This window comes from Ascaphus truei, chromosome 12 (genome assembly GCF_040206685.1).
Source record: "Ascaphus truei isolate aAscTru1 chromosome 12, aAscTru1.hap1, whole genome shotgun sequence".
In the NCBI taxonomy this organism is placed as follows: Eukaryota; Metazoa; Chordata; class Amphibia; order Anura; family Ascaphidae; genus Ascaphus; species Ascaphus truei.
This window is the reverse complement of record NC_134494.1, coordinates 44,565,174-44,589,712: the sequence shown is the minus strand read 5'-3', so window position 1 is coordinate 44,589,712 and position 24,539 is coordinate 44,565,174. Positions and strand designations below refer to the sequence as shown.

Genomic DNA, 24,539 nt, shown 5'->3' with positions numbered 1-24,539 from the left:
CATGGTGTGTAGGGGGGTTTGTGTGTGTGTGTGGAGGGGTATTGCGTGTGTGTGTGTGTGTGTGTGGAGGGGTATTGCGTGTGTGTGTGTGTGGAGGGGTATTGCGTGTGTGTGTGTGTGGAGGGGTATTGCGTGTGTGTGTGTGTGGAGGGGTATTGCGTGTGTGTGTGTGTGGAGGGGTATTGCGTGTGTGTGTGTGTGGAGGGGTATTGCGTGTGTGTGTGTGTGGAGGGGTATTGCGTGTGTGTGTGGAGGGGTATTGCGTGTGTGTGTGTGTGGAGGGGTATTGCGTGTGTGTGTGTGTGGAGGGGTATTGCGTGTGTGTGTGTGTGGAGGGGTATTGCGTGTGTGTGTGTGTGGAGGGGTATTGCGTGTGTGTGTGGAGGGGTATTGCGTGTGTGTGGAGGGGTATTGTGTGTGTGTGTGGAGGGGTATTGCGTGTGTGTGTGTGGAGGGGTATTGCGTGTGTGTGGAGGGGTATTGCGTGTGTGTGTTATATGTGTGTGTGTGTAGGGGGGTATTGTGTGTGTGTGTGTGGGGGGGGGAATTGAATAAAGTGTTATGTGAGGAGGGGGTAGAGAATGAGAGGGGGACAGAAAGGGAGAGAGAGAGGTAAAGTGTAAGATGGGCAGGGGAGAGAAAAATGTGTGGAAAGAAATACATGGTGGATTGGTGGGTAATAGAGGGGTGTGAGAGCGAGGGTGTGTGAGAGAAAGAGGGATGATCTCACAGGGGGGGGGGGGGTTGTAGTCCTGGGCCCCGGGGAAAGCTTTGAGCCGCCCCCCCCCGGGTTACAATCACTTTTATTACAGCGAAGCTAACGACTCGTTTATCCGGCGGGTGAGCTTAATAAACACATTGCTTATGAACCTGCGCATGGCGTCTAGACAGGACCGCTGGGACATAATCTGGTGACCTAGTAATAGCAATAAGGGGATCTCCTCCTCACTATAACGTGTTTAGAGTGTGAGCTCTTCAGGGCAGGGACCCCTCTCATTACACTGTGCTTTATCTGGACAGAAAGGGAGTGTTACTGACAGTGTCCGGCACAGATAGGTCAAGGTGCAAACCCCACACAGTGCCCCAGAGACCCCATGTTGTAAGGAATGTCAAAATGTCATTATCTCCATGACACAGATGTCCGTGTTAGAAAATATGTGGCTGTTTCTATTTCTCTGGAAAGGACCGGCAGATTCCATCTCTCGGGGCCACGTCCAGTCTATTCTTTCCCAGGGGCAAACTCTGGCTTAGACAAAAGGGAGAGGCCGCAGGAAACCGCTTCCGAGTGAGCTGGTTCACAAATGAACTAAAAGTGATTTACAATTATTTATAGGCGTTGGGTTAGATAAAGACATCAGTCACCCAGATTGTGCCGTGAAAGTACAATCCCACCCAGGCGGACAGTTGCATCTCTGTGGGGCTCTGAATGGGGGAGGGGGGTTTGTCAATGAAGCATTTTCTTTATCCTTATCCCCCCCTGTCCTTATCAGAGAGCCAATAAAGATAAGGGGAGCTGGGGACTGCTCATCACACAGTGACATCACACAGTGACATCACACACATGGGAGCAGCTGGAGGAAACCAAGTCTCACTTTAATAAGTAAATTAAATATACTTGTAGGTGTCAGATTTCAGGAGACCCCTGAACATGTCACTGGGACTGCTTCACTTTGGTCCTAGGAGGGATTGCCCCTTAAACATGTCACTGCCTACATTTAAAGAGGTTATGGGCCCATTTAGATAGCCAGACTGGGTGTCCACCGCACTGCTGCACAGGTCTTGGGATAGAGTTAGGCTTGTCCTGTAGTAGGTGCGGGCGCGCACCTGTGCGAACGTATGTGCACGTGACGCACGCTTTTTGTGTGTATGCTGTGAGCGAAGGTAGTGTGTGTGTGTGTGTGTGTGTGTGTGTGTGTGTGTGTGTGTGTGTGTGTGTGTGTGTGTGTGAAGATTGTGTGAGTTAATAATGAATTCAATAATATTTTTTAAATAAAAAAAAGTTGCACAATAATTTTTTTATTTATTTAACTTTGTCACACACGCACACGCACACACACGCACACGCACACACACACACACACACACACACATTACAGTGCCGGTAGCGGCACAAATGAATTCTTTTCACCATCTTCTCCCTCGTCGGCCGGCTCCGTGCTCACTGCCGTGTAGTTATCTGCTCGCAGATAATAAAGAAATGTAGAAAAAAAGCATGTCACTGCCATTATTACACTGAGGCGAATGTTGTAAGAGGATCGGCCCATTTAATCTCCCCTGGCTCCGAATTGTCCGACGGGCTTCTGTCTCTTTTAAAAGAGCATGATAAATTCAAACAAATGACACTGTGTGTGTACGGTGTGTGTGTGCGTATGTACTGTGTGTGCACTGTGTGTGCACTGTGTGTGCACTGTGTGTGCACTGTGTGTATGTACTGTGTGTGCGGTGTATGTATGTACAGTGTCTGTGTGTGTGTACTGTGTGTGTGTACTGTGTGTGTGTACTGTGTGTGCGTACTGTAGGGCGGACTGATGAGTGAGCACAGAGCTCAATACCTATAAGTCTGAGTCCGACCAAGAGCGGCTCCTGCCAGCCGGACACTGTCACCCAGTAATAATGCCATCACTAGTATATTCTCACACAGTAATAATGCCATCACTAGTATATTCTCATACAGTAATAATGCCATCACTAGTATATTCTCATACAGTAATAATGCCATCACTAGTATATTCTCATACAGTAATAATGCCATCACTAGTATATTCTCACACAGTAATAATGCCATCACTAGTATATTCTCATACAGTAATAATGCCATCACTGGTATATTCTCATACAGTAATAATGCCATCACTAGTATATTCTCACACAGTAATAATGCCATCACTAGTATATTCTCACACAGTAATAATGCCATCACTAGTATATTCTCACACAGTAATAATGCCATCACTAGTATATTCTCATACAGTAATAATGCCATCACTAGTATATTCTCATACAGTAATAATGCCATCACTAGTATATTCTCACACAGTAATAATGCCATCACTGGTATATTCTCATACAGTAATAATGCCATCACTAGTATATTCTCATACAGTAATAATGCCATCACTAGTATATTCTCACACAGTAATAACGCCATCACTAGTATATTCTCACACAGTAATAATGCCATCACTCGTATATTCTCATACAGTAATAATGCCATCACTGGTATATTCTCACACAGTAATAACGCCATCACTAGTATATTCTCACACAGTAATAACGCCATCACTAGTATATTCTCATACAGTAATAATGCCATCACTAGTATATTCTCATACAGTAATAATGCCATCACTAGTATATTCTCATACAGTAATAATGCCATCACTAGTATATTCTCACCCAGTAATAATGCCATCACTAGTATATTCTCATACAGTAATAATGCCATCACTAGTATATTCTCACACAGTAATAATGCCATCACTAGTATATTCTCATACAGTAATAATGCCATCACTAGTATATTCTCATACAGTAATAATGCCATCACTAGTATATTCTCACACAGTAATAATGCCATCACTAGTATATTCTCATACAGTAATAATGCCATCACTAGTATATTCTCACCCAGTAATAATGCCATCACTAGTATATTCTCATACAGTAATAATGCCATCACTAGTATATTCTCATACAGTAATAATGCCATCACTAGTATATTCTCATACAGTAATAATGCCATCACTAGTATATTCTCATACAGTAATAATGCCATCACTAGTATATTCTCATACAGTAATAATGCCATCACTAGTATATTCTCATACAGTAATAATGCCATCACTAGTATATTCTCATACAGTAATAATGCCATCACTGGTATATTCTCATACAGTAATAATGCCATCACTAGTATATTCTCATACAGTAATAATGCCATCACTGGTATATTCTCATACAGTAATAATGCCATCACTGGTATATTCTCATACAGTAATAATGCCATCACTGGTATACTCTCATACAGTAATAATGCCATCACTGGTATACTCTCACACAGTAATAATGCCATCACTGGTATACTCTCACACAGTAATAATGCCATCACTGGTATATTCTCACACAGTAATAATGCCATCACTGGTATATTCTCACACAGTAATAATGCTATCACTGGTATATTCTCATACAGTAATAATGCCATCACTGGTATACTCTCATACAGTAATAATGCCATCACTGGTATACTCTCATACAGTAATAATGCCATCACTGGTATACTCTCACACAGTAATAATGCCATCACTGGTATATTCTCACACAGTAATAATGCCATCACTAGTATATTCTCATACAGTAATAATGCCATCACTAGTATATTCTCACACAGTAAAAATGCCATCACTAGTATATTCTCATACAGTAATAATGCTATCACTAGTATATTCTCATACAGTAATAATGCCATCACTAGTATACTCTCACACAGTAATAATGCCATCACTGGTATATTCTCACACAGTAATAATGCCATCACTAGTATATTCTCATACAGTAATAATGCCATCACTAGTATATTCTCATACAGTAATAATGCCATCACTGGTATATTCTCACACAGTAATAACGCCATCACTAGTATATTCTCATACAGTAATAATACCATCACTAGTATATTCTCACACAGTAATAATGCCATCACTAGTATATTCGCACACAGTAATAATGCCATCACTAGTATATTCTCACACAGTAATAACGCCATCAGTATATATTCTCATACAGTAATAATGCCATCAGTATATATTCTCATACAGTAATAATGCCATCACTAGTATATTCTCATACAGTAATAATACCATCACTAGTATATTCTCACACAGTAATAATGCCATCACTAGTATATTCGCACACAGTAATAATGCCATCACTAGTATATTCTCACACAGTAATAACGCCATCAGTATATATTCTCATACAGTAATAATGCCATCAGTATATATTCTCATACAGTAATAATGCCATCACTAGTATATTCTCATACAGTAATAATGCCATCAGTAGTATATTCTCATATAGTAATAATGCCATCACTAGTATATTCGCACACAGTAATAATGCCATCACTAGTATATTCTCACACAGTAATAACGCCATCAGTATATATTCTCATACAGTAATAATGCCATCAGTATATATTCTCATACAGTAATAATGCCATCACTAGTATATTCTCACACAGTAATAATGCCATCACTAGTATATTCTCACACAGTAATAATGCCATCACTAGTATATTCTCACACAGTAATAATGCCATCACTAGTATATTCTCACACAGTAATAATGCCATCACTAGTATATTCTCACACAGTAATAATGCCATCACTAGTATATTCTCATACAGTAATAATGCCATCACTAGTATATTCTCACACAGTAATAATGCCATCACTAGTATATTCTCATACAGTAATAATGCCATCACTAGTATATTCTCATACAGTAATAATGCCATCACTAGTATATTCGCATACAGTAATAATGCCATCACTAGTATATTCGCATACAGTAATAATGCCATCACTAGTTTATTCTCACACAGTAATAATGCCATCACTAGTATATTCTCATACAGTAATAATGCCATCACTAGTATATTCTCATACAGTAATAATGCCATCACTAGTATATTCTCACACAGTAATAATGCCATCACTAGTATATTCTCACACAGTAATAATGCCATCACTAGTATATTCTCACACAGTAATAATGCCATCACTAGTATATTCTCATACAGTAATAATGCCATCACTGGTATACTCTCATACAGTAATAATGCCATCACTGGTATACTCTCATACAGTAATAATGCCATCACTAGTATATTCTCATACAGTAATAATGTCATCACTGGTATATTCTCACACAGTAATAATGCCATCACTAGTATATTCTCATACAGTAATAATGCCATCACTAGTATATTCTCATACAGTAATAATGCCATCACTAGTATATTCTCACACAGTAATAATGCCATCACTAGTATATTCTCACACAGTCAAAACGCCATCAGTATATATTCTCATACAGTAATAATGCCATCAGTATATATTCTCATACAGTAATAATGCCATCACTAGTATATTCTCACACAGTAATAATGCCATCACTAGTATATTCTCATACAGTAATAATGCCATCACTAGTATATTCTCATACAGTAATAATGCCATCACTAGTATATTCTCATACAGTAATAATGCTATCACTAGTATATTCTCATACAGTAATAATGCCATCACTGGTATACTCTCATACAGTAATAATGCCATCACTGGTATATTCTCACACAGTAATAATGCCATCACTGGTATATTCTCATACAGTAATAATGCTATCACTAGTATATTCTCATACAGTAATAATGCCATCACTAGTATACTCTCATACAGTAATAATGCCATCACTGGTATATTCTCACACAGTAATAATGCCATCACTGGTATATTCTCATACAGTAATAATGCCATCACTAGTATACTCTCATACAGTAATAATGCCATCACTGGTATATTGTCACACAGTAATAATGCCATCACTAGTATATTCTCATACAGTAATAATGCTATCACTAGTATATTCTCATACAGTAATAATGCCATCACTAGTATATTCTCACACAGTCAAAACGCCATCAGTATATATTCTCATACAGTAATAATGCCATCAGTATATATTCTCATACAGTAATAATGCCATCACTAGTATATTCTCACACAGTAATAATGCCATCACTAGTATATTCTCATACAGTAATAATGCCATCACTAGTATATTCTCATACAGTAATAATGCCATCACTAGTATATTCTCATACAGTAATAATGCTATCACTAGTATATTCTCATACAGTAATAATGCCATCACTTGTATACTCTCACACAGTAATAATGCCATCACTGGTATATTCTCACACAGTAATAATGCCATCACTAGTATATTCTCATACAGTAATAATGCTATCACTAGTATATTCTCATACAGTAATAATGCCATCACTAGTATACTCTCATACAGTAATAATGCCATCACTGGTATATTCTCACACAGTAATAATGCCATCACTAGTATATTCTCATACAGTAATAATGCCATCACTAGTATATTCTCACACAGTAATAATGCCATCACTAGTATATTCTCACACAGTAATAATGCCATCACTAGTATATTCTCATACAGTAATAATGCCATCACTGGTATATTCTCACACAGTAATAACGCCATCACTAGTATATTCTCATACAGTAATAATACCATCACTAGTATATTCTCACACAGTAATAATGCCATCACTAGTATATTCGCACACAGTAATAATGCCATCACTAGTATATTCTCACACAGTAATAATGCCATCACTGGTATATTCTCACACAGTAATAATGCCATCAGTATATATTCTCATACAGTAATAATGCCATCACTAGTATATTCTCATACAGTAATAATGCTATCACTAGTATATTCTCATACAGTAATAATGCCATCACTAGTATATTCTCATACAGTAATAATGCCATCACTAGTATATTCTCACACAGTAATAATGCCATCACTAGTATATTCTCATACAGTAATAATGCCATCACTGGTACATTCTCACACAGTAATAATGCCATCACTAGTATATTCTCATACAGTAATAATGCCATCACTAGTATATTCTCACACAGTAATAATGCCATCACTAGTATATTCTCACACAGTAATAATGCCATCACTAGTATATTCTCATACAGTAATAACGCCATCACTAGTATATTCTCATACAGTAATAATGCTATCACTAGTATATTCGCATACAATAAACATACAGCCACACCAAGTAGGGTTTACAGACACTGCTATGGTCACTGCTATGTCTGTTTTATGGTGTAACACTGGTGCCTGTCGGGAAGGGAGGTGGGGATTTGCCCAGGGATGACACTCAGATTTGAAGGGTGAGTAGAGAGATCATTAAATGTGTGAGTGGCGTTGGGATGAAAAGGTAATTGTCCCAATGCTTTATATGCATGGGTCTGGCAAATTATCTTAAAAGGTGCGGAGATTTAAACCAAAAGCACTTTGTGATTAACAGATTTCTATTTATGTATGTCTTTATTTATATAGCGCCATTAATGTACATCGCGCTTCACAGCAGTAATACACGTGATAATCATATAAATAACAAATAATATAAATAACACATAATGGGAAGAAGCGCTTCAGACATAAAAGTAACATTTAGGAAAAGGAGTCCCTGCTCCGCAGAGCTTACAATCTAATTGGTAAGTAGGAAGAACTAAGAGACAGTAGGAGGGTGTTCTGGTAAGTGCGTCTGCAAGGGGCCAAGGTTAATGTATGAGGTGTATAGTATCAGTCATGGAGCTACGCATATGCTTCGTTAAGCAGGTGTGTTTTAAGGTGGGCCTTAAAGGTGGATAGAGAGGGTGCTAGTCGGGTATTGAGGGGAAGGGCATTCCAGAGGTGTGGGGCAGTCAGTGAAAAAGGTTTAAGGCGGGAGAGGGCTTTAAATACAAAGGGGGTAGAGAGAAGACATCCTTGAGCAGAACGCAAGAGTCGGGATGGTGCATAGCGAGAAATTAGGGCTGAGATGTAATGAGGGGCAGAAGAGTGTAAAGCTTTAAAAGTGAGCAGGAGAATTGAGTGCGAGATACAGGATTTGGTAGGAAGCCAGGAGAGCGATTTCAGGAGGGGAGATGCGGAGACAGATTTAGGAAAGAGTAGAGTGATTCTGGCAGCAGCGTTTAGGATAGATTGTAGGGGAGACAGGTGAGAGGCGGGAAGGCCGGACAGCAGGAGGTTACAGTAGTCGAGACGGGAGAGAATGAGGGTCTGTGTCAGATTTTTTGCAGTCGACCAACAGACAGCAGCGGGGTATAGATAAAGGTATAAGGAGGGGTACATAGGGTAATAGGAGGAGTTATAGGGAGAGGGTATATGGGGCAATAGGAGGAGTTATAGGGAGAGGTTATATGGAGCATTAGGAGGAGTTATAAGTAGCGGTTATATGGAGTAATAGAAGGAGTTATTGGAAGTGATTATATGGGGTAATAGGAGGAATTATAGTGTGTGGTTCTATTGAGCAATAGGAGGAGTTATAGGTAGGGGTATATGGGGCAATAGGAGGAGTTATAGGGAGCGGTTATATGGAGTTATAAGGAGTAGTTATATGGGGCAATGGGAGGGGACATATGGGGCAATTGGAGGAGTTATAGGGAGAGGTTATATGGATAATAGGAGGAGAAATAGGGAGTGGCTATATGGGACAAAATGAGGGGTTATAGGGAGCGGTTATATGGGTTAATACAGGGGTGACGTAATGGGGTTGGGTGACGTCACATGACCCTGCGGCATCATTTGGCGCCGGGTGCCATGCAGCAAGCGAATATTCAGTGTTTGTGAGTGTGGGCTCGATGCGCAATGTGTGATGCGCAATGTGTGATGCGCAATGTGTGAGTGTGGGCTCGATGCGCAATGTGTGATGCGCAATGTGTGAGTGTGGGCTCGATGCGCAATGTGTGATGCGCAATGTGTGATGCGCAATGTGTGAGTGTGGGCTCGATGTGCAATGTGTGATGCGCAATGTGTGAGTGTGGGCTCGATGCGCAATGTGTGATGCGCAATGTGTGATGCGCAGTGTGTGATGCGCAATGTGTGATGGTGTTGGGGCCTTCGTTGTAAATCTCTTTGGTGCAACATGCATCAAGCTGAAGTTTTTGTGGGTTTGATAAATAGATGCCATAATCTTTCCCCATAAACAAAGGATCCTTTTACTGTTCTAGGTGACAGTACCATTTAGCAAGATAAATTGAAGGTATTGAACGTAAACTGTACAACTGAGTAACCTCTTCTGTTACAATTTCCACTTAGCTGTGTGGATATATATATAGATATAGATAGATACTTTACACATCACATTTAATTTAAATCCTGATTGTGTTCCTGTTAAATCCACCAGCCATTTCAGTTTTTGGGGGGGATTCTTAAAAATGGCTGGGATCATGAATTTGATTTGTAGTCGGTTACAAGTCTGCATTTTGTAATTCGAGCAGTATTTCCCCCCCCCCCTCCCCCCGTCCCTTATTGTGAGGTCCCTGACGGTTGGCCTGCACGCTACATACTCTGTGTTGTGGTGCAGAAAGGGTTACAGACAGTATTTTTCACGAGAATAGCACTTGACAAAACACTGCAAGGGAAGGTTGTGTTTTTTTTAAATAACATCTCTCTTCTGCATCAATAAATGAGAATTGACTGGCAATTGTCAGAGACACAGCTCTGTGCTTCTCCACGCTGGGTCCCACTTTGATGGATGGGCCTCCTTTCAGCTTTTTGCCTGCCTTTGTTTAATAACACTTTGCCTTTTTTAACATTGATTTTTTTCCTCCAGTGTGCGCTTATTTTTAATCTTTCTGCCTCTTTCTTGTTTTTTTCTGTTCATTCCTCTCATCGCCTGGTCACTGAAAGCAGCAGAAAATCACACGGTGTGTTTTGTAGATGTAACGGTGTTTCCACACCCGGTGGGAGATTCGGCCATCACCTCGTGTGTGGTGCCTGCTACCTGTTGGTAACAGGAGAGCTGAGTCGTCTACCGATGGTTGTGGGGACACAGGACCGGTTTCTGGGGTACGTACCCCACAGGGTTCTCTAGCAGTGCAGCGCCTCCATCTGCCGCAGGCTCCAGATGTATGGAGGCGATCTCCTACAATAGAAATACTCCCTCTCCTTCCCCAGTAAGATCACACACCAGGCAGGAGGTATATAAACAGGAACGGTTTTATTGGGTCGGCTTCCCAGCTGTAGCATGGTCCCTGGAGAACCACTACGGGTCAAGGGCCTGCACAGCGGTCTTTGCTCTTCCCTGCCCCTCTAGCAGAGGCAGAGGTAAGGTCCACACTCACTCTCCCCCGAGGGGAAGAGGACCAGAGAAGGCCCAATGCTCAGGCTCTCTGCTGTGAGACTTTCCTCTCTCAAGTGGGGAGAGGCACGCCTGAATTTGGGCGGCAATCACCCTTAAGTACAGCATGGAGGAGGGCACCAGGTCTGATCCAGGATTGGATATACTCAGGCCTAGTTTCACCTCCTCCCCCTGTCACTCAAGGGTACTGCAGGGAGAGGGGAAAACCCATGATAAATACTGACAGGCCTGCTCTTACCAGCGATTACTACCAGTGAGGGCAGACTGGTAGCCAGAAAACCAGTCCTGGTTACATAGGTTTCTGTAAATCCTCCATTTCACGAGGACACTGTACACGTAATGTGGAGGGGGGGGGGGGGGAGTTTACAGAAAGAGGACATCTTATTTAACACCTGCACTGCCAAAGGGACATGCAGCGCATTTCTCTTCACGCAAACCCCCCCCCCCATGTTGCTTTGAAATGCATTGGAGGCTTTAAAGTGAACAAATGCTGTAATAAAAAGTGATACTAAGTATCACTGCAATGTGGTGCACGAGATGAGCGTGGATCTGTTCCCCCTTTATCTTGTGTAAAATTACGTATAAAAGATTTGAACACTTCTCTTCCCCTGTGAGATGTCCTGAACGGAGCCACTAAACGAGGGGGGGTCACCTCCGTCCATGAGGTTGTTTTTTGTTTGAGCCACATGTGCTGAAGCAGGGATATCCTGAAAACCTGACTTGTTGGTGACCCTTGAGCCCCTCCCCTCACTAAACGTTTTCATTATGTGAAGTGCAGAGGTCCCTTCCAAACACAAGTGCCCCCCCTCCGCCCCCCCCCCCCCCCCGCCCGCGAGCTTACAGTCTGCCTTTGCTGCCTGAAGCCCAGAGAGATAATGTGAGCAGGCACTGGGATACACGCATGCCTCACCCACTTCAAAGACATTACTACCAGAACATGCTTCAGCGCGTGTGTCTGCCACTGGCCGGGCCGCTGGAACTGTCATTTTGAAGTAACGCAGAATAGGTTAAGCGCCATCTGACAGCCTCAAGCTGCTGCTGTTCCTGCAGGTCAGGCTCTGTCTGACTTTAATCTGAATACCACAGTGATCACAGGATGGGAACCTGCTGACATCAGGCCGCCTGAGAACTGGGGGGCAGTAACCCCTGCAGTGCCAAGGCGCCATCACTCTGCAATGCTTTGCAGGCCTCGAAAGGGTTACAATTGGCTTTTCATTCTCACAATCACGCACTGAAACGACTTTCACAGTTTCTGCAATATTACTTCAGTGGAAATATTCAACCCAACGCGGAAAAGGATTAGGCCTGGGACATAGTAAGCGCTTAGGTGCTGCTGCTCGCTGTTAAATTGCTGCCGCTCGCTCTACCAGGAGCTTTTTGCTGTCCTGGCAGAGGAGACAGCAAGCGCGCTTGGGAGGCGGGTATCACTGTGTGTGTGTGTCACTTGGTAGCTGTCAGTGTGTGTGTGTGTCACTTGGTAGCTGTCAGTGTGTGTGTGTGTGTGTGTGTGTGTGTGTGTGTGTGTGTGTGTGTCACTGGGGAACGTGTGTGTGTGTGTGTGTGTGTGTATTATATAATATTTAAAAAATTAAAAAGACATGTTGTGAGAATAAATTATTTATTAACATTGTGCAACTTTGATAAATATATACACACACATACACACACATACACACACATACACACACATACACACACAAACGTGTATACACACACACATACGTATACACACACACCTCTGTGCTGCCTCTGTCTGGTCTGGTGGCTCTGTAGTTAAAATGCCGGGCCGGATGCAGCCCCATTGGATGGGAGCGGTTACGTGACCGCTCCTCCGCTTCCCCGAGCAGCAAATTTCAAACGTGCCTGTCTCGGGGAAGTTTCTCAGCCTCCGCACGCATCAGCGCGCATGCGGAGGGAGAAACTATAGCCGCGCTGATTACAGATGCAGGGGCTTTGTGCATCTGTTCAGCGCGCCTCAGCCCGCCTCAGCAACGCTGATTCCACTATGTCCCAGGCCTTATAGTGCAGTGCAGAGCAGTGCTGAGTATTACCAGACACTCCCCAACAGCATCTGTCTCTTGTTAGAGATAGCCGCCCCTCCCATAGCAGTCAGATGACAGATCCTACATAGATAAGCAACGCCATTAGGGAGTAGCCCACAAACCATGATTGGGCCCCCCGTGTACTGCTGATAATCCTCTTTATCGCGAAATAAAATAACAATGATAAAGCAGCAGGAACACTTATATCACAGGGAGTCGCTCCGCGGGTTTTACTAATAATTGGGGGTCTTAGGGCCCCACGTCGAATCAACACTATGCACTTTGCACCTACGACACATATTAAATGTAACTGCTAGGAATATATAGAGATACTCTGCACCATTATACAGAGAAGTATGTTTCAGTGGGTGAATTTCTATATTTTACTTTGTAAAGCATTACATGTTGTAGTCTGTGAGGTCCCAGTGAGCACAAAATAACCTGAGGAGAATAGGGAATAAAATAGAATAAACCCCGAAGACTTCACAGTTCTACCTCTTGGAAGTAAGCTCCGTGTCTGCGTATTGCTGTGCCCCGTACGCTGTGCCCCGTACGCTGTGCCCCGTACGCTGTGCCCCGTACGCTGTGCCCCGTACGCTGTGCCCTGTACGCTGCGCCCCGCACGCTGCGCCGTATGCTGCCCCGTACGCTGTGCCCCGTACGCTGTGCCCTGTATACTGCGCCCTGTGCCCCGTACGCTGCGCCGTATGCTGTGCCCCGCACGCTGCGCCGTATGCTGTGCCCCGTATGCTGCCCCGTATGCTGCGCCCGCATGCTGCGCCCTGTGCCCCGTACGCTGTGCCCCGTACGTTGCGCCCTGTGCCCCGTACGCTGTGCCCCGTATGCTGCGCCCTGTGCCCCGTATGCTGTGCCCCGTATGCTGTGCCCCGTACGCTGTGCCCCGTACGCTGCGCCCGTATGCTGCGCCCGTATGCTGCGCCCTGTGCCCCGTACGCTGTGCCCCGTATGCTGCGCCCGTATGCTGCGCCCTGTGCCCCGTATGTTGCGCCCTGTGCCCCGTACGCTGTGCCCCGTATGCTGCGCCCGTATGCTGCGCCCTGTGCCCCGTATGCTGTGCCCCGTATGCTGTGCCCCGTATGCTGCGCCCCGTACGCTGCGCCCCGCACGCTGCGCCCCGCACGCTGCGCCCCGCACGCTGTGCCGTATGCTGCCCCGTACGCTGTGCCCCGCACGCTGTGCCGTATGCTGCGCCCTGTGCCCCGTACGCTGTGCCCCGCACGCTGCGCCGTATGCTGCGCCCGTATGCTGCGCCCCGCACGCTGCGCCCCGCACGCTGCGCCCCGCACGCTGCGCCCCGCACGCTGCGCCCCGCACGCTGCGCCCCGCACGCTGCGCCCCGTACGCTGCGCCCCGTACGCTGCGCCCCGTACGCTGCGCCCCGTACGCTGTGCCCCGTACGCTGCGCCCCGTACACTGTGCCTGCGTGCAGCTTTATCTTGCACATCTTACACAGAGAGACGTTGTGAGCAAATGAAAGGAGTCTCATGTTTTCGTTTCTCCATTAACAATTCCCTGTAATTCCCTCCCCGATATCCCAAAGTGAGCAAAATCCAGTGCAGCTGCTGCCAGCGAGGGAGGCTGCTCTATACAGGGGCGCACCCTATACATGGGCGCACCCTATACAGGGGTGCACCCCACACTGCGCAGCACAGCGGAATAACAGCCGAGCGCATTAAAAATAACCACAATATATTTCTAAAGCTACCGGCAGATTACACAGGGGAGTTTCAGTTTGAAATATGGATGAATAGGAAGAGATTAAGGGATATAGTACTTCTGTGTGTACAAAGCACCAACGTGCCTGCAGCGCGGTACAAAGGGGGGGCAGAGTTATGTATGTTACATACACAGAATGACATCGCCACAAAGGACAAACCGATACAGAAGCTAATGAGAGCCCTGATCCTGGGAGCTTACACTCTAGAGGGGATAAGGGGAAATGTTGGAACACAAGGTAAAGTGGCCGCTCATTGTGGGACGGAGTGCGCCTCAGGACGGGGTAAGGTCCAGCCGTGGCAGGGAATCCCAGGCAGCGGGCAGCGCGGGAGTGAGGGGAAGTAATAAGGCAGGAGGAGAGGCGGATGTCATGGACAGAACATAGGGGGCGTCTAGGGGTATATTTGGGGATGAGGGCTGAGATGTAAGGGGGGGGCAGCGTCATTGAGAGCTTTGTCATTCAAAATAAGGGTTTTACATTTGATTCTAGGGGCTGCGGGAAGCCAGTGTAGGGATCTGCGTAGTGAAGCCGCAGAGGTGTCGCGGTGAGTGGGGTACAGTAGATGAGTCTGGCAGCAGCGGGTTGGATGGATTTGGGACAGACATATATATATATATTAGGCTGTAAGTAAGACTACAACAAACCATTAGTGCATGACATATGAACCCAAAATGGACTGGTGACAGCTGTTCCCACATCAGTTGACCTTGGCTCCAGCTGACCGTTACATCCCAATAAGAAGCAGCGCCCTTGAGTGTAGTGGAGTATGCTGGATAAGCCGTGGGACTTTCCTCACCGCACTGGCAAACGCCTCGCCGTGGAGCTGGCTCATCGCACATCCCACATGTCTCTCCTCTCCCCCCAGGGTTCATTTAGGGCTCCCTGAGCGTGTGCTGGGGGGTATTGTCCCTTCACAGGCCGCAGCTCAGAGATGAAAGGCAGAGGGAGGACGGAGATGATGGAAATGTTCACAGGAACATTCTTAGTCGCAGGGACAGAAGATTAATTAGTTTGTCAAAAAGAATACACAGCAGATGTTTGGGTAGAAATGATGGTCTCCCAGGCATCTAAATAAGGGCATTTCCAGGGCACGGCAGGTTCCTCCTACAGAATATGCTTGTAGGTTAAATAAGGAGCTTAACCCCTCTGCTGCCAGAAGGATCTGCAACATACAATGCATCATATGCCCCACTTACAGCAAAGGGTAAACCCCCCCAAAATCCAAGTGGTGGATTTGACTGTGTGTGACCCCAACTTCCTACTGAATTCTTCCTGGTAACGAATGACTCCGCTTGTTATATACACTTTATTTCTGTGGGTGTGAGAAGAAGCATTGGAAGGCTCACTAGTCCGAGCGCGCGAGAAATGTGCGAGAACGTCACTGCGCGTGCACATATACATCACTGTGCGTGCAAAATACAGCACTCTATGCACAAATACAGCACCACACGTGCACTCTGCACCAGTACATCACCGCGCGTGCCAAATACAGCACTAATACACCACCATGTGTGCAAAATACAGCAATCCGTGCACAAATACACCCACAGGGTGTGCAAAATACAGCACTCCGTGCACTAATCCACCACCGTGTGTGCAAAATACAGCTCTCTGTGCACTAATACATCACCACACGTGCAAAATAAAGCACTCAGTGCACTAATACACCACTGTGTGTGCAAAATACACCCCTCCGTGCACTAATACATCACCACACGTGCAAAATAAAGCACTCAGCGCACTAATACATCACCACACGTGCAATATAAAACACTCAGTGCACTAATACACCACCGTGTGTGCAAAATACACCCCTCCGTGCACTAATACATCACCACACGTGCAAAATAAAGCACTCAGCGCACTAATACATCACCACACGTGCAATATAAAGCACTCAGTGCACTAATACACCACCGTGTGTGCAAAATACAGCACTCCGTGCACTAATACATCACCACACGTGCAAAATAAAGCACTCAGTGCACTAATACACCACGGTGTGCACAAAATACAGCACACCGTGCACTAATACACCACCGTGTGCAAAATACAGCACTCCGTGCACTAATACACCACGGTGTGTGCAAAATACAGCACTCCGTGCACCAATATGTATCAGCGAGAAGGAAACCTCTGAGAGCGGGGGACTGCTTCATTTTTAACCCCTTTTTCAATCGCCCTATCACTGACTGGATTTCAGCATATTGAATAAGGCTCATGCAAAAAGAGATAAAAGGCCATATATTTTGCAATAGATCACCTTCCGGCACTGAAAGACCCCTTACAGCCCAAACAGGCTACCGGAGACTCTCACAGCCGCCACCAGTCTAAGTTCTTTCATAACTAAAGCTGTCTCACATGTTAATCTGGTCTGTAACTGTTACATACGCCTATAATATATTATCTGTAACTGTGCATGCAATGTCTTATATATAATGTATACCCTGCTCATTTAATGTAACCATGTATTGTTATAACTCTGTGCCCAGGATATACGTGAAAACGAGATGTATTACTTCCTGGGAAAACATTTGTATACATAAAATATGGAAGCCGTATTTAGCACTAGGAGTACAGGAAAATAAAGGCCCCGTGTGAAATTGGCAGGAACAGGTAGCAGCCACCTGTGGGCCGTAATGTTGATGTGCTATGATGTTGCTATAACATATATTGTCAGTGCTTGTCTGTATTCTTCCCCTGAGATGCTCACTGATGCTGTTATATATTTTGCCTGCAGGGAAGACAAACCCCCCCTGACGCCCCAGCACCTGGACGCTTCAGCTCACGACATGAAGGCCCCCTGTCACGATAATCCCAGGTAAGAGTTACAACTCGTGGGCAGTGTAGCAAACGAGAGGTTAACCTTTTCTCTAAGAGGCCTGTTTATTGTGTGTGTTTCCTAGCAGTGCAGATGTGTGCTGTAAAACGGTACTATTTTATGGGTTGGGAGGTACTCCAACAATGAGGGAAATTTATTCTGCATTTCTGTTAGGAACTCGTTACATGTATCACTGTTTATATTAAACTGGCAATGGTGGACCGTGTATGGCTTTAAATAGATTCAGAGGTGTCAAGGGGAAAGATACTTAGCTGGTGGGCCAGGCCTGAAAGGCAGGCTGTGCCTCCATCAAATCCAGACATCCTGGAGGTCATTTGTAGGACATTGTATCTGCATCATTACAGAGTGATGTTCTATAAGACAATACATGTTCAGTACCACCCTCGGTCATATCAAAAATATGTCACTAGCAAAAATACATGTAAAACATGGGCAAATAGTAATATACTGTGTATAAGTATCAGATACATGAGTTCACATTCAAGTATATAAAGAGGGTTGTTAGCTGTGATATGTATGCATGGGGGCTGCAAGTAGGGGGGTGGGGGGAGTGAGTGCTATAGCCCCTCTGGGTATATTCATGTTTACATTTTGGTAATATATGTATGTTACTGATTTTGCATGTACAGCACATGCTTCGTGCTACACGTCTGTATGCAATCGTCACAATCCCCCGAATGCAAGGGTGCGGGGGCCATCAATCTGGCGATTATGGGGAGAGGGTTACGGATTATTGTATACTTAAATCGGCTTAAATTGTAAATGAAATCATTCTAAAGTATCTGGGTGGACCTCTTGTCAGCAGGTAGTAAAGGTGTCTCTCTCAGGGGAGAGGGTGACAGAGAGAGGGGTAAACCAACCTCACAAGGCTTGTCAGACAATGGTTATCTTTCTCACAAATTAATGACCTTAATTCTTAAGAGTTTGTATCTGAAATTTACTAATAAAATCTAGTTGGGGGGGGACATACGTGTGTGTAGAGCTCATATTTTCTCTTCATGACCCATTGAAGAACCTGATACTTTTTATTTGATATACTCTCTGATCCTATACTTTACGTACTTTTTGTAACTTTTTTCCCTATAACAAGTATCGTACGCCTTTTTATAACACTAAAAATGTGACGAGTCTGGTCTTTCCGCTCTATTCTAGTACCTTTTGAGGAGGTTGCCATCATTTGCGAACACGTTCAGCTAAATTGGGTTTTTGTTTAACTTATATATTGTTCTGGGGGCTCCTGAAGTCCTTCAATTAACCTTGGTGATGGCAGGGTAATTGGCGAGTAGTGTGACTGTTTGGAGGTGGGATTGCTCAACTAGTGCCTGGCGGGACGCTGAATAAGGCAACTGGGCGGCCAGTTAGAAACCCCTTCCACACACATACTTGTGCACACCGGTAAGCGTGTACACACTATTACTATCCCACTTCTGCCACCAAGGAGATCTCTGACCTAAGGAGCTTACAATCTACATGTTGCCTAAAAACAGCGGCCCCGTCCTGCCCCCCAAAAATGAGGTAATAACATCCCCTGATAGTTCACATTCTCCTGATGTTTCTAAGTTAAAATAATTTCTAAAGTTTCATTTTGTTGCTGGGTTTGAACCTTTTGTCCCCCCCTGATGGCTGTTACCAGGGCAACCTCTGTTTTCTTAATGAGTGTGAATAGGGGTGGCCATTTTAACTTCCCAGGGAGGAACAATGACAGCAACTAATATCTCCAGAATCCAGCTACAAAATGAAAAAAAGGGAGTGATTGCTAAATGCAGCAGCAAGAGGGCCTTGCAAAGGCAATAAGAAAGGAGACATTGTTTTGTTCTGGTGAGGAGAGCAGAATGCTGCTTTAATGCTGGAAACAATGTCACCAGAAGGGAAGCTCACACTGGGAAACGTCCCCTAAAAATGCCCTAACGCAGTCCCAGGCTGTGCTGCGTATAAAGCATCCCTTTGTATTATTTTCTAATACATCTCTAATGCCATTTGTGACATCCTTTCCGCCCCCTTTCCCCTTCCTCGCACTCCGTGTAACAGAGACACAGAAAGGGTCTCACTCTGCCCTGAATGCCACAGTGAAGCCCTTGACTAGATGAGCATGCACTGAAGGGTGACCTTGGCCGACCTTGGTAGCCTTACACTGGAGATGTTACAGATTGTTCTTTGTCCGTTGGGTTATGTCACTAATGTCAGTAGCTGCTGTTAACGGTTTAATGTCTCATTGTTACGTTCTGTTTCCACAGGGAGAGGATGCTTGCTCTGTGCCGGTATCTGCACCATTTCCAGCTTCTGCTTCTGTCTTCCGCTTTGTTCTCACAGCCTCTATTGTGGAGCTACAGGCACAGACGCGTCTCCTAAATAATACAAGGATGGAGCCGCTGCCTGAAGAGGGAGGAGACCCCACATCCAGAGCTGAGCGGGGAGGAATCTGCTCAATGCCCAGCAATATCGGGAATAGGAATGAGTCCTTACGTCTCCAGAACCTTTCCAGTGAAGGAGGTTTTGCATAGGGAGAGGTGTGTGTGTGTGTGTGTGTGTGTGACGGAAATAGCTTTGTTAGTCCAGTTGCGATAGTGCAGAATAAATGAGTTATGCAGTACTAGGTGATACCTTTTTTATTTGGACTAACAATTTATGTCATAGGACAAACTTTCGAGAGTTCTCCTCTCTTCCTCAGGTCAGCAATACTGGTTTACTGGTTTAGCAGTATTACTGACCTGAGGAAGAGAGGAGAACTCTCGAAAGCTTGTCCAAATAAAAAAGGTATCACCGGATACTGAAGTGGGTGGGTGTGGGTGGGTGGGTGTGGGTGTGGCTGGGTGGGTGTGGGTGGGTGTGGGTGTGTATATAAATATATACACACACACACTGTATGAGAGAGAGAATCTCACACAGCCGTTCCACACTTGTTGCCAGTTGTATCTTGTTGGGAGGGAAATCATCACTCTATGCATTCTTTTGGTGCCCTATATTTTTACTATTCAGTTTTTTTAGGCTACGGAGGTATTGGGGTGTACAAGTCCTCACCGTGCGGTCTGTAAACGTTGAGGCATTAAAGACACGCCTGGTGCTTTTTTTTGCTGAGCCTGATTTTCTGCATTTGTATGTAACAGTTCCGCAGCGGCGGGCGCTGCGACGCGCTCTCCTGTCCTCGGGGTTATTCCTTTTATTGTGTGCCCTGATTTTTTTTGCTATATATAAATTAAATCAAAAATCAGTGTATCTGGAAAGCTCGCTCAAATAAAAGCATTTTGTTAGCCACAGAACAGTATCGTCTATTCATTTTTGATTATTAAGCTCGGCTAACACGATACAGATACCTCTACATCTATATATCTATATATACACATATATATATATATATATACACACACATACATATAAATATTTACACACATACATATAAATATATACACACACTCACAATATATATATATATATATATATATATATATATATATATATATATATATATATATATATATATATATATATATATTGCACCGACACACTTTATTCGAGCAAATACCCAGTATGTACCTGGCAGATACCTGGAATGCGCCGCTCCTCACCTCTGACAAGCCCCGTTGCGTTTGCCTTCCCAGCCTGGGTTCATGCCTGGCTGACGGGCGGCTGATCTGTTAAATGATAATGATTAGGATTTAATAGGCTGCAATGCTTCGCGTGTCTACCAGATGGCATAAATTCATGAATTGTAATGCAGTATATATATATATACTGTGCAGTATTGCAGCCAGCGGGAATAAAATGCTTCAATCCCTGCCTGGAAAATACCTCAATGCACTCGGGCAGAAAACAGTCACAAACCTCAATACACCCGGGTATACCCGAATTCGTGGGACTAGCCGAGCTCGAATAAAGTGTGTCGCCAGTGTATATATATATATATATATATATATATATATATATATATATATATATAGGGAACCATGTTAAAAATGGTTTTTGAAGCAAAAAGTGGCACTGTGTGCTCATTTGCATGTAATTTCCCAGAATCCCTTGCTGCAGTGGAAGTGCTGTGTGCTGGGTGATAATGGGGAAAGGCGGGGTTGCAGACCTGTCTAAGACATGCAGATGAGCATACAGTTGTATTTACATTTATATATATATACTAGCTGAGAGACCCGGCGTTGCCCGGGATGTAAATGCGTAATAGGTAGTATTATTTATAAATCGTGGAACAATAGGTGACTGTTTGTTGTAAAGGTTGGATAATAATATTGAAAAGAAAGATGGAAGAAAATGTAATACGATGTTGTATAAAAATGGTTTATTGTAACCACACCACAGTACAATGTATATTTTGGTGCCATAAGTGATGTAAAAATCTGAGTCGTGTGTCCTGCTAGGGTGTGAGGCGGCGGGTGGCGTGTGGGTTGTGAGTGCTGTGTGCGAGTGGGGGTCCTGCTAGGGTGTGAGGCGGCGGGTGGTGCGTGGGTTGTGAGTGCTGTCTGTGAGTGGGGGTCCTGCTAGGGTGTGAGGCGGCGGGTGGCGCGTGGGTTGTGAGTGCTGTCTGTGAGTGGGGGTCCTGCAAGGGTGTGAGGCGGCGGCTGGCGCGTGGGTTGTGAGTGCTGTCTGTGAGTGGGGGTCCTGCTAGGGTGTGAGGCGGTGGGACAGTGATGTCGGTGCGTAGGGGCGGGAGGCAGCAGGTGTGTGTGGCGGCAGGTATGTGTCGAGTGTGGCGGGTGTCTGTTGAGTGCGTGCAGCGGCTGTGAGGCGGTGGGTGAAAGGCAGAGGCGGCCGGAGTAAGGGCGGGTGAAAGGCAGAGGCGGGGTGGGGAGGCGGTAAGGCGGGCATGAAGGCGAAGGGCGGCGGGAAGGGGAGGAGGGGGTGGAGGAGGGGGGCAAGGGGTGGAGGAGGGGGGCAAGGGGTGGAGGAGGGGGGAAGGGTTAGAGGAGGGGGGGAAGGGTTAGAGGAGGGGGGGAAGGGTTAGAGGAGGGGGGGAAGGGTTAGAGGAGGGGGGGAAGGGTTAGAGGAGGGGGGGAAGGGTTAGAGGAGGGGGGGAAGGGTTAGAGGAGGGGGGGAAGGGTTAGAGGAGGGGGGGAAGGGTTAGAGGAGGGGGGGAAGGGTTAGAGGAGGGGGGGAAGGGTTAGAGATGGGGGGGGGAAGGGTTAGAGGAGGGGGGGGAAGGGTTAGAGGAGGGGGGGAAGGGTTAGAGGAGGGGGGGAAGGGTTAGAGGAGGGGGGGGAAGGGTTAGAGGAGGGGGGGGGAAGGGTTAGAGGAGGGGGGGAAGGGTTAGAGGAGGGGGGGAAGGGTTAGAGGCGGGGGGGGAAGGGTTAGAGGAGGGGGGGGGAAGGGTTAGAGGAGGGGGGGGAGGTGGGAAGGGGGAGGCGGAGGGAAGGCGGGGGGTGGGAGGAGGAGGGAAGGCGGGGGGTGGGAGGCGGTGGGATGGCGGGGGGTGGGAGGCGGTGGGATGGCGGGGGGTGGGATGGCGGGGGGTGGGAGGCGGTGGGATGGCGGGGGGTGGGAGGCGGTGGGAAGGGGGGTGGGAGGCGGTGGGAAGGGGGGGGAGGCGGTGGGAAGGGGGGGTGGGAGGCGGTGGGAAGGGGGGGTGGGAGGCGGTGGGAAGGGGGGGGAGGCGGTGGGAAGGGGGGGAGGCGGTGGGAAGGGGGGGAGGCGCTGGGAAGGGGGGGAGGCGGTGGGAAGCGGGGGGGGAGGCGGTGGGAAGGGGGGCTGGGAGGCGGTGGGAAGGGGGGGAGAGGCGTGGGAAGGGGGGAGGCGGTGGGAAGGGGGGGAGGCGCTGGGAAGGGGGGGAGGCGGTGGGAAGCGGGGGGGGAGGCGGTGGGAAGGGGGGCTGGGAGGCGGTGGGAAGGGGGGGAGAGGCGTGGGAAGGGGGGAGGCGGTGGGAAGGTGGAGGGGAGGCAGTGGGAAGGGGGGGGAGGCGGTGGGAAGGGGGGGAGGCGGTGGGAAGGGGGGGAGGCGGTGTGAAGGGGGGGGAGGCGGTGGGAAGGGGGGGGAGGCGCTGGGAAGGGGGGGAGGCGGTGGGAAGCGGGGGGGGAGGCGGTGGGAAGGGGGGCTGGGAGGCGGTGGGAAGGGGGGGAGGCGGTGGGAAGGGGGGAGGCGGTGGGAAGGGGGGGAGGCGCTGGGAAGGGGGGGAGGCGGTGGGAAGCGGGGGGGGAGGCGGTGGGAAGGGGGGCTGGGAGGCGGTGGGAAGGGGGGGAGAGGCGTGGGAAGGGGGGAGGCGGTGGGAAGGTGGAGGGGAGGCAGTGGGAAGGGGGGGGAGGCGGTGGGAAGGGGGGGAGGCGGTGGGAAGGGGGGGAGGCGGTGTGAAGGGGGGGGAGGCGGTGGGAAGGGGGGGGAGGCGGTGGGAAGGGGGGGTGGAGGGGAGGTGGGGGGGAGGGGAGGTGGAGGTGAAGGTGGGGGGGTGGAGGGGAGGTGAAGGGGGGGTGGAGGGGAGGTGAAGGGGGGGTGGAGGGGAGGTGAAGGGGGGGAGTGGAAGGGAGGTGAAGGGGGGGGGGGGTAGAAGGGAGGTGAAGGGGGGGGTAGAAGGGAGGTGAAGGGGGGGGGGGTGGAAGGGAGGTGAAGGGGGGGTGGAGGGGAGGTGAAGGGGGGGGGGGTGGAGGGGAGGTGGTGAAGGGGGGGGGTGGAGGGGAGGTGAAGGGGGGTGGAGAGGGGGAGGTAAATGGGGAGGTGAAGGGGGGTGGAAGGGAGAAGTGGAGTGAGGGGAGGTGAAAGGAGGTGATGGGGGGTGAGGGGAGGTGATGGGGGGTGAGGGGAGGTGATGGGGGGTGAGGTGTGGGTGAGGGGAGGTGAAGGCCGCTCACTCACCCGTCCGGCAGCTCCCACGTGGATCTGAGGCGGGAGGCAGCGTGTTGTGGCCGCTCTCCCGCTGTGTCCCGGGCGCTCGCTCGCTCCCCCGCTGACTGTAGCGGCGCCGGGGGGGGGGTATCGGGGAGACACTGACACTGGAGGGGA

The 24,539-nt window shown here is 47.1% G+C and overlaps 1 protein-coding gene across 2 annotated transcripts in view; it reads left to right on the top strand.

The window, feature by feature from the left end:
- Positions 1-20,401, top strand: part of TRIM44 (tripartite motif containing 44) — a 53,421-nt gene extending 33,020 nt beyond the window's left edge. The window contains exons 5-7 of one of the 2 annotated variants that reach the window (XM_075567560.1): positions 10,543-10,698; positions 17,511-17,591; positions 19,847-20,401. In XM_075567560.1, the coding sequence (XP_075423675.1) occupies positions 10,543-10,698; positions 17,511-17,591; positions 19,847-19,961 (352 nt within the window). In that variant the 3' untranslated portion in view covers positions 19,962-20,401. The remainder of the gene's footprint in view (positions 1-10,542; positions 10,699-17,510; positions 17,592-19,846) is intronic. The other variant, XM_075567559.1, reaches the window with a different exon arrangement.
- The last annotated feature ends 4,138 nt before the right edge of the window (positions 20,402-24,539 follow it).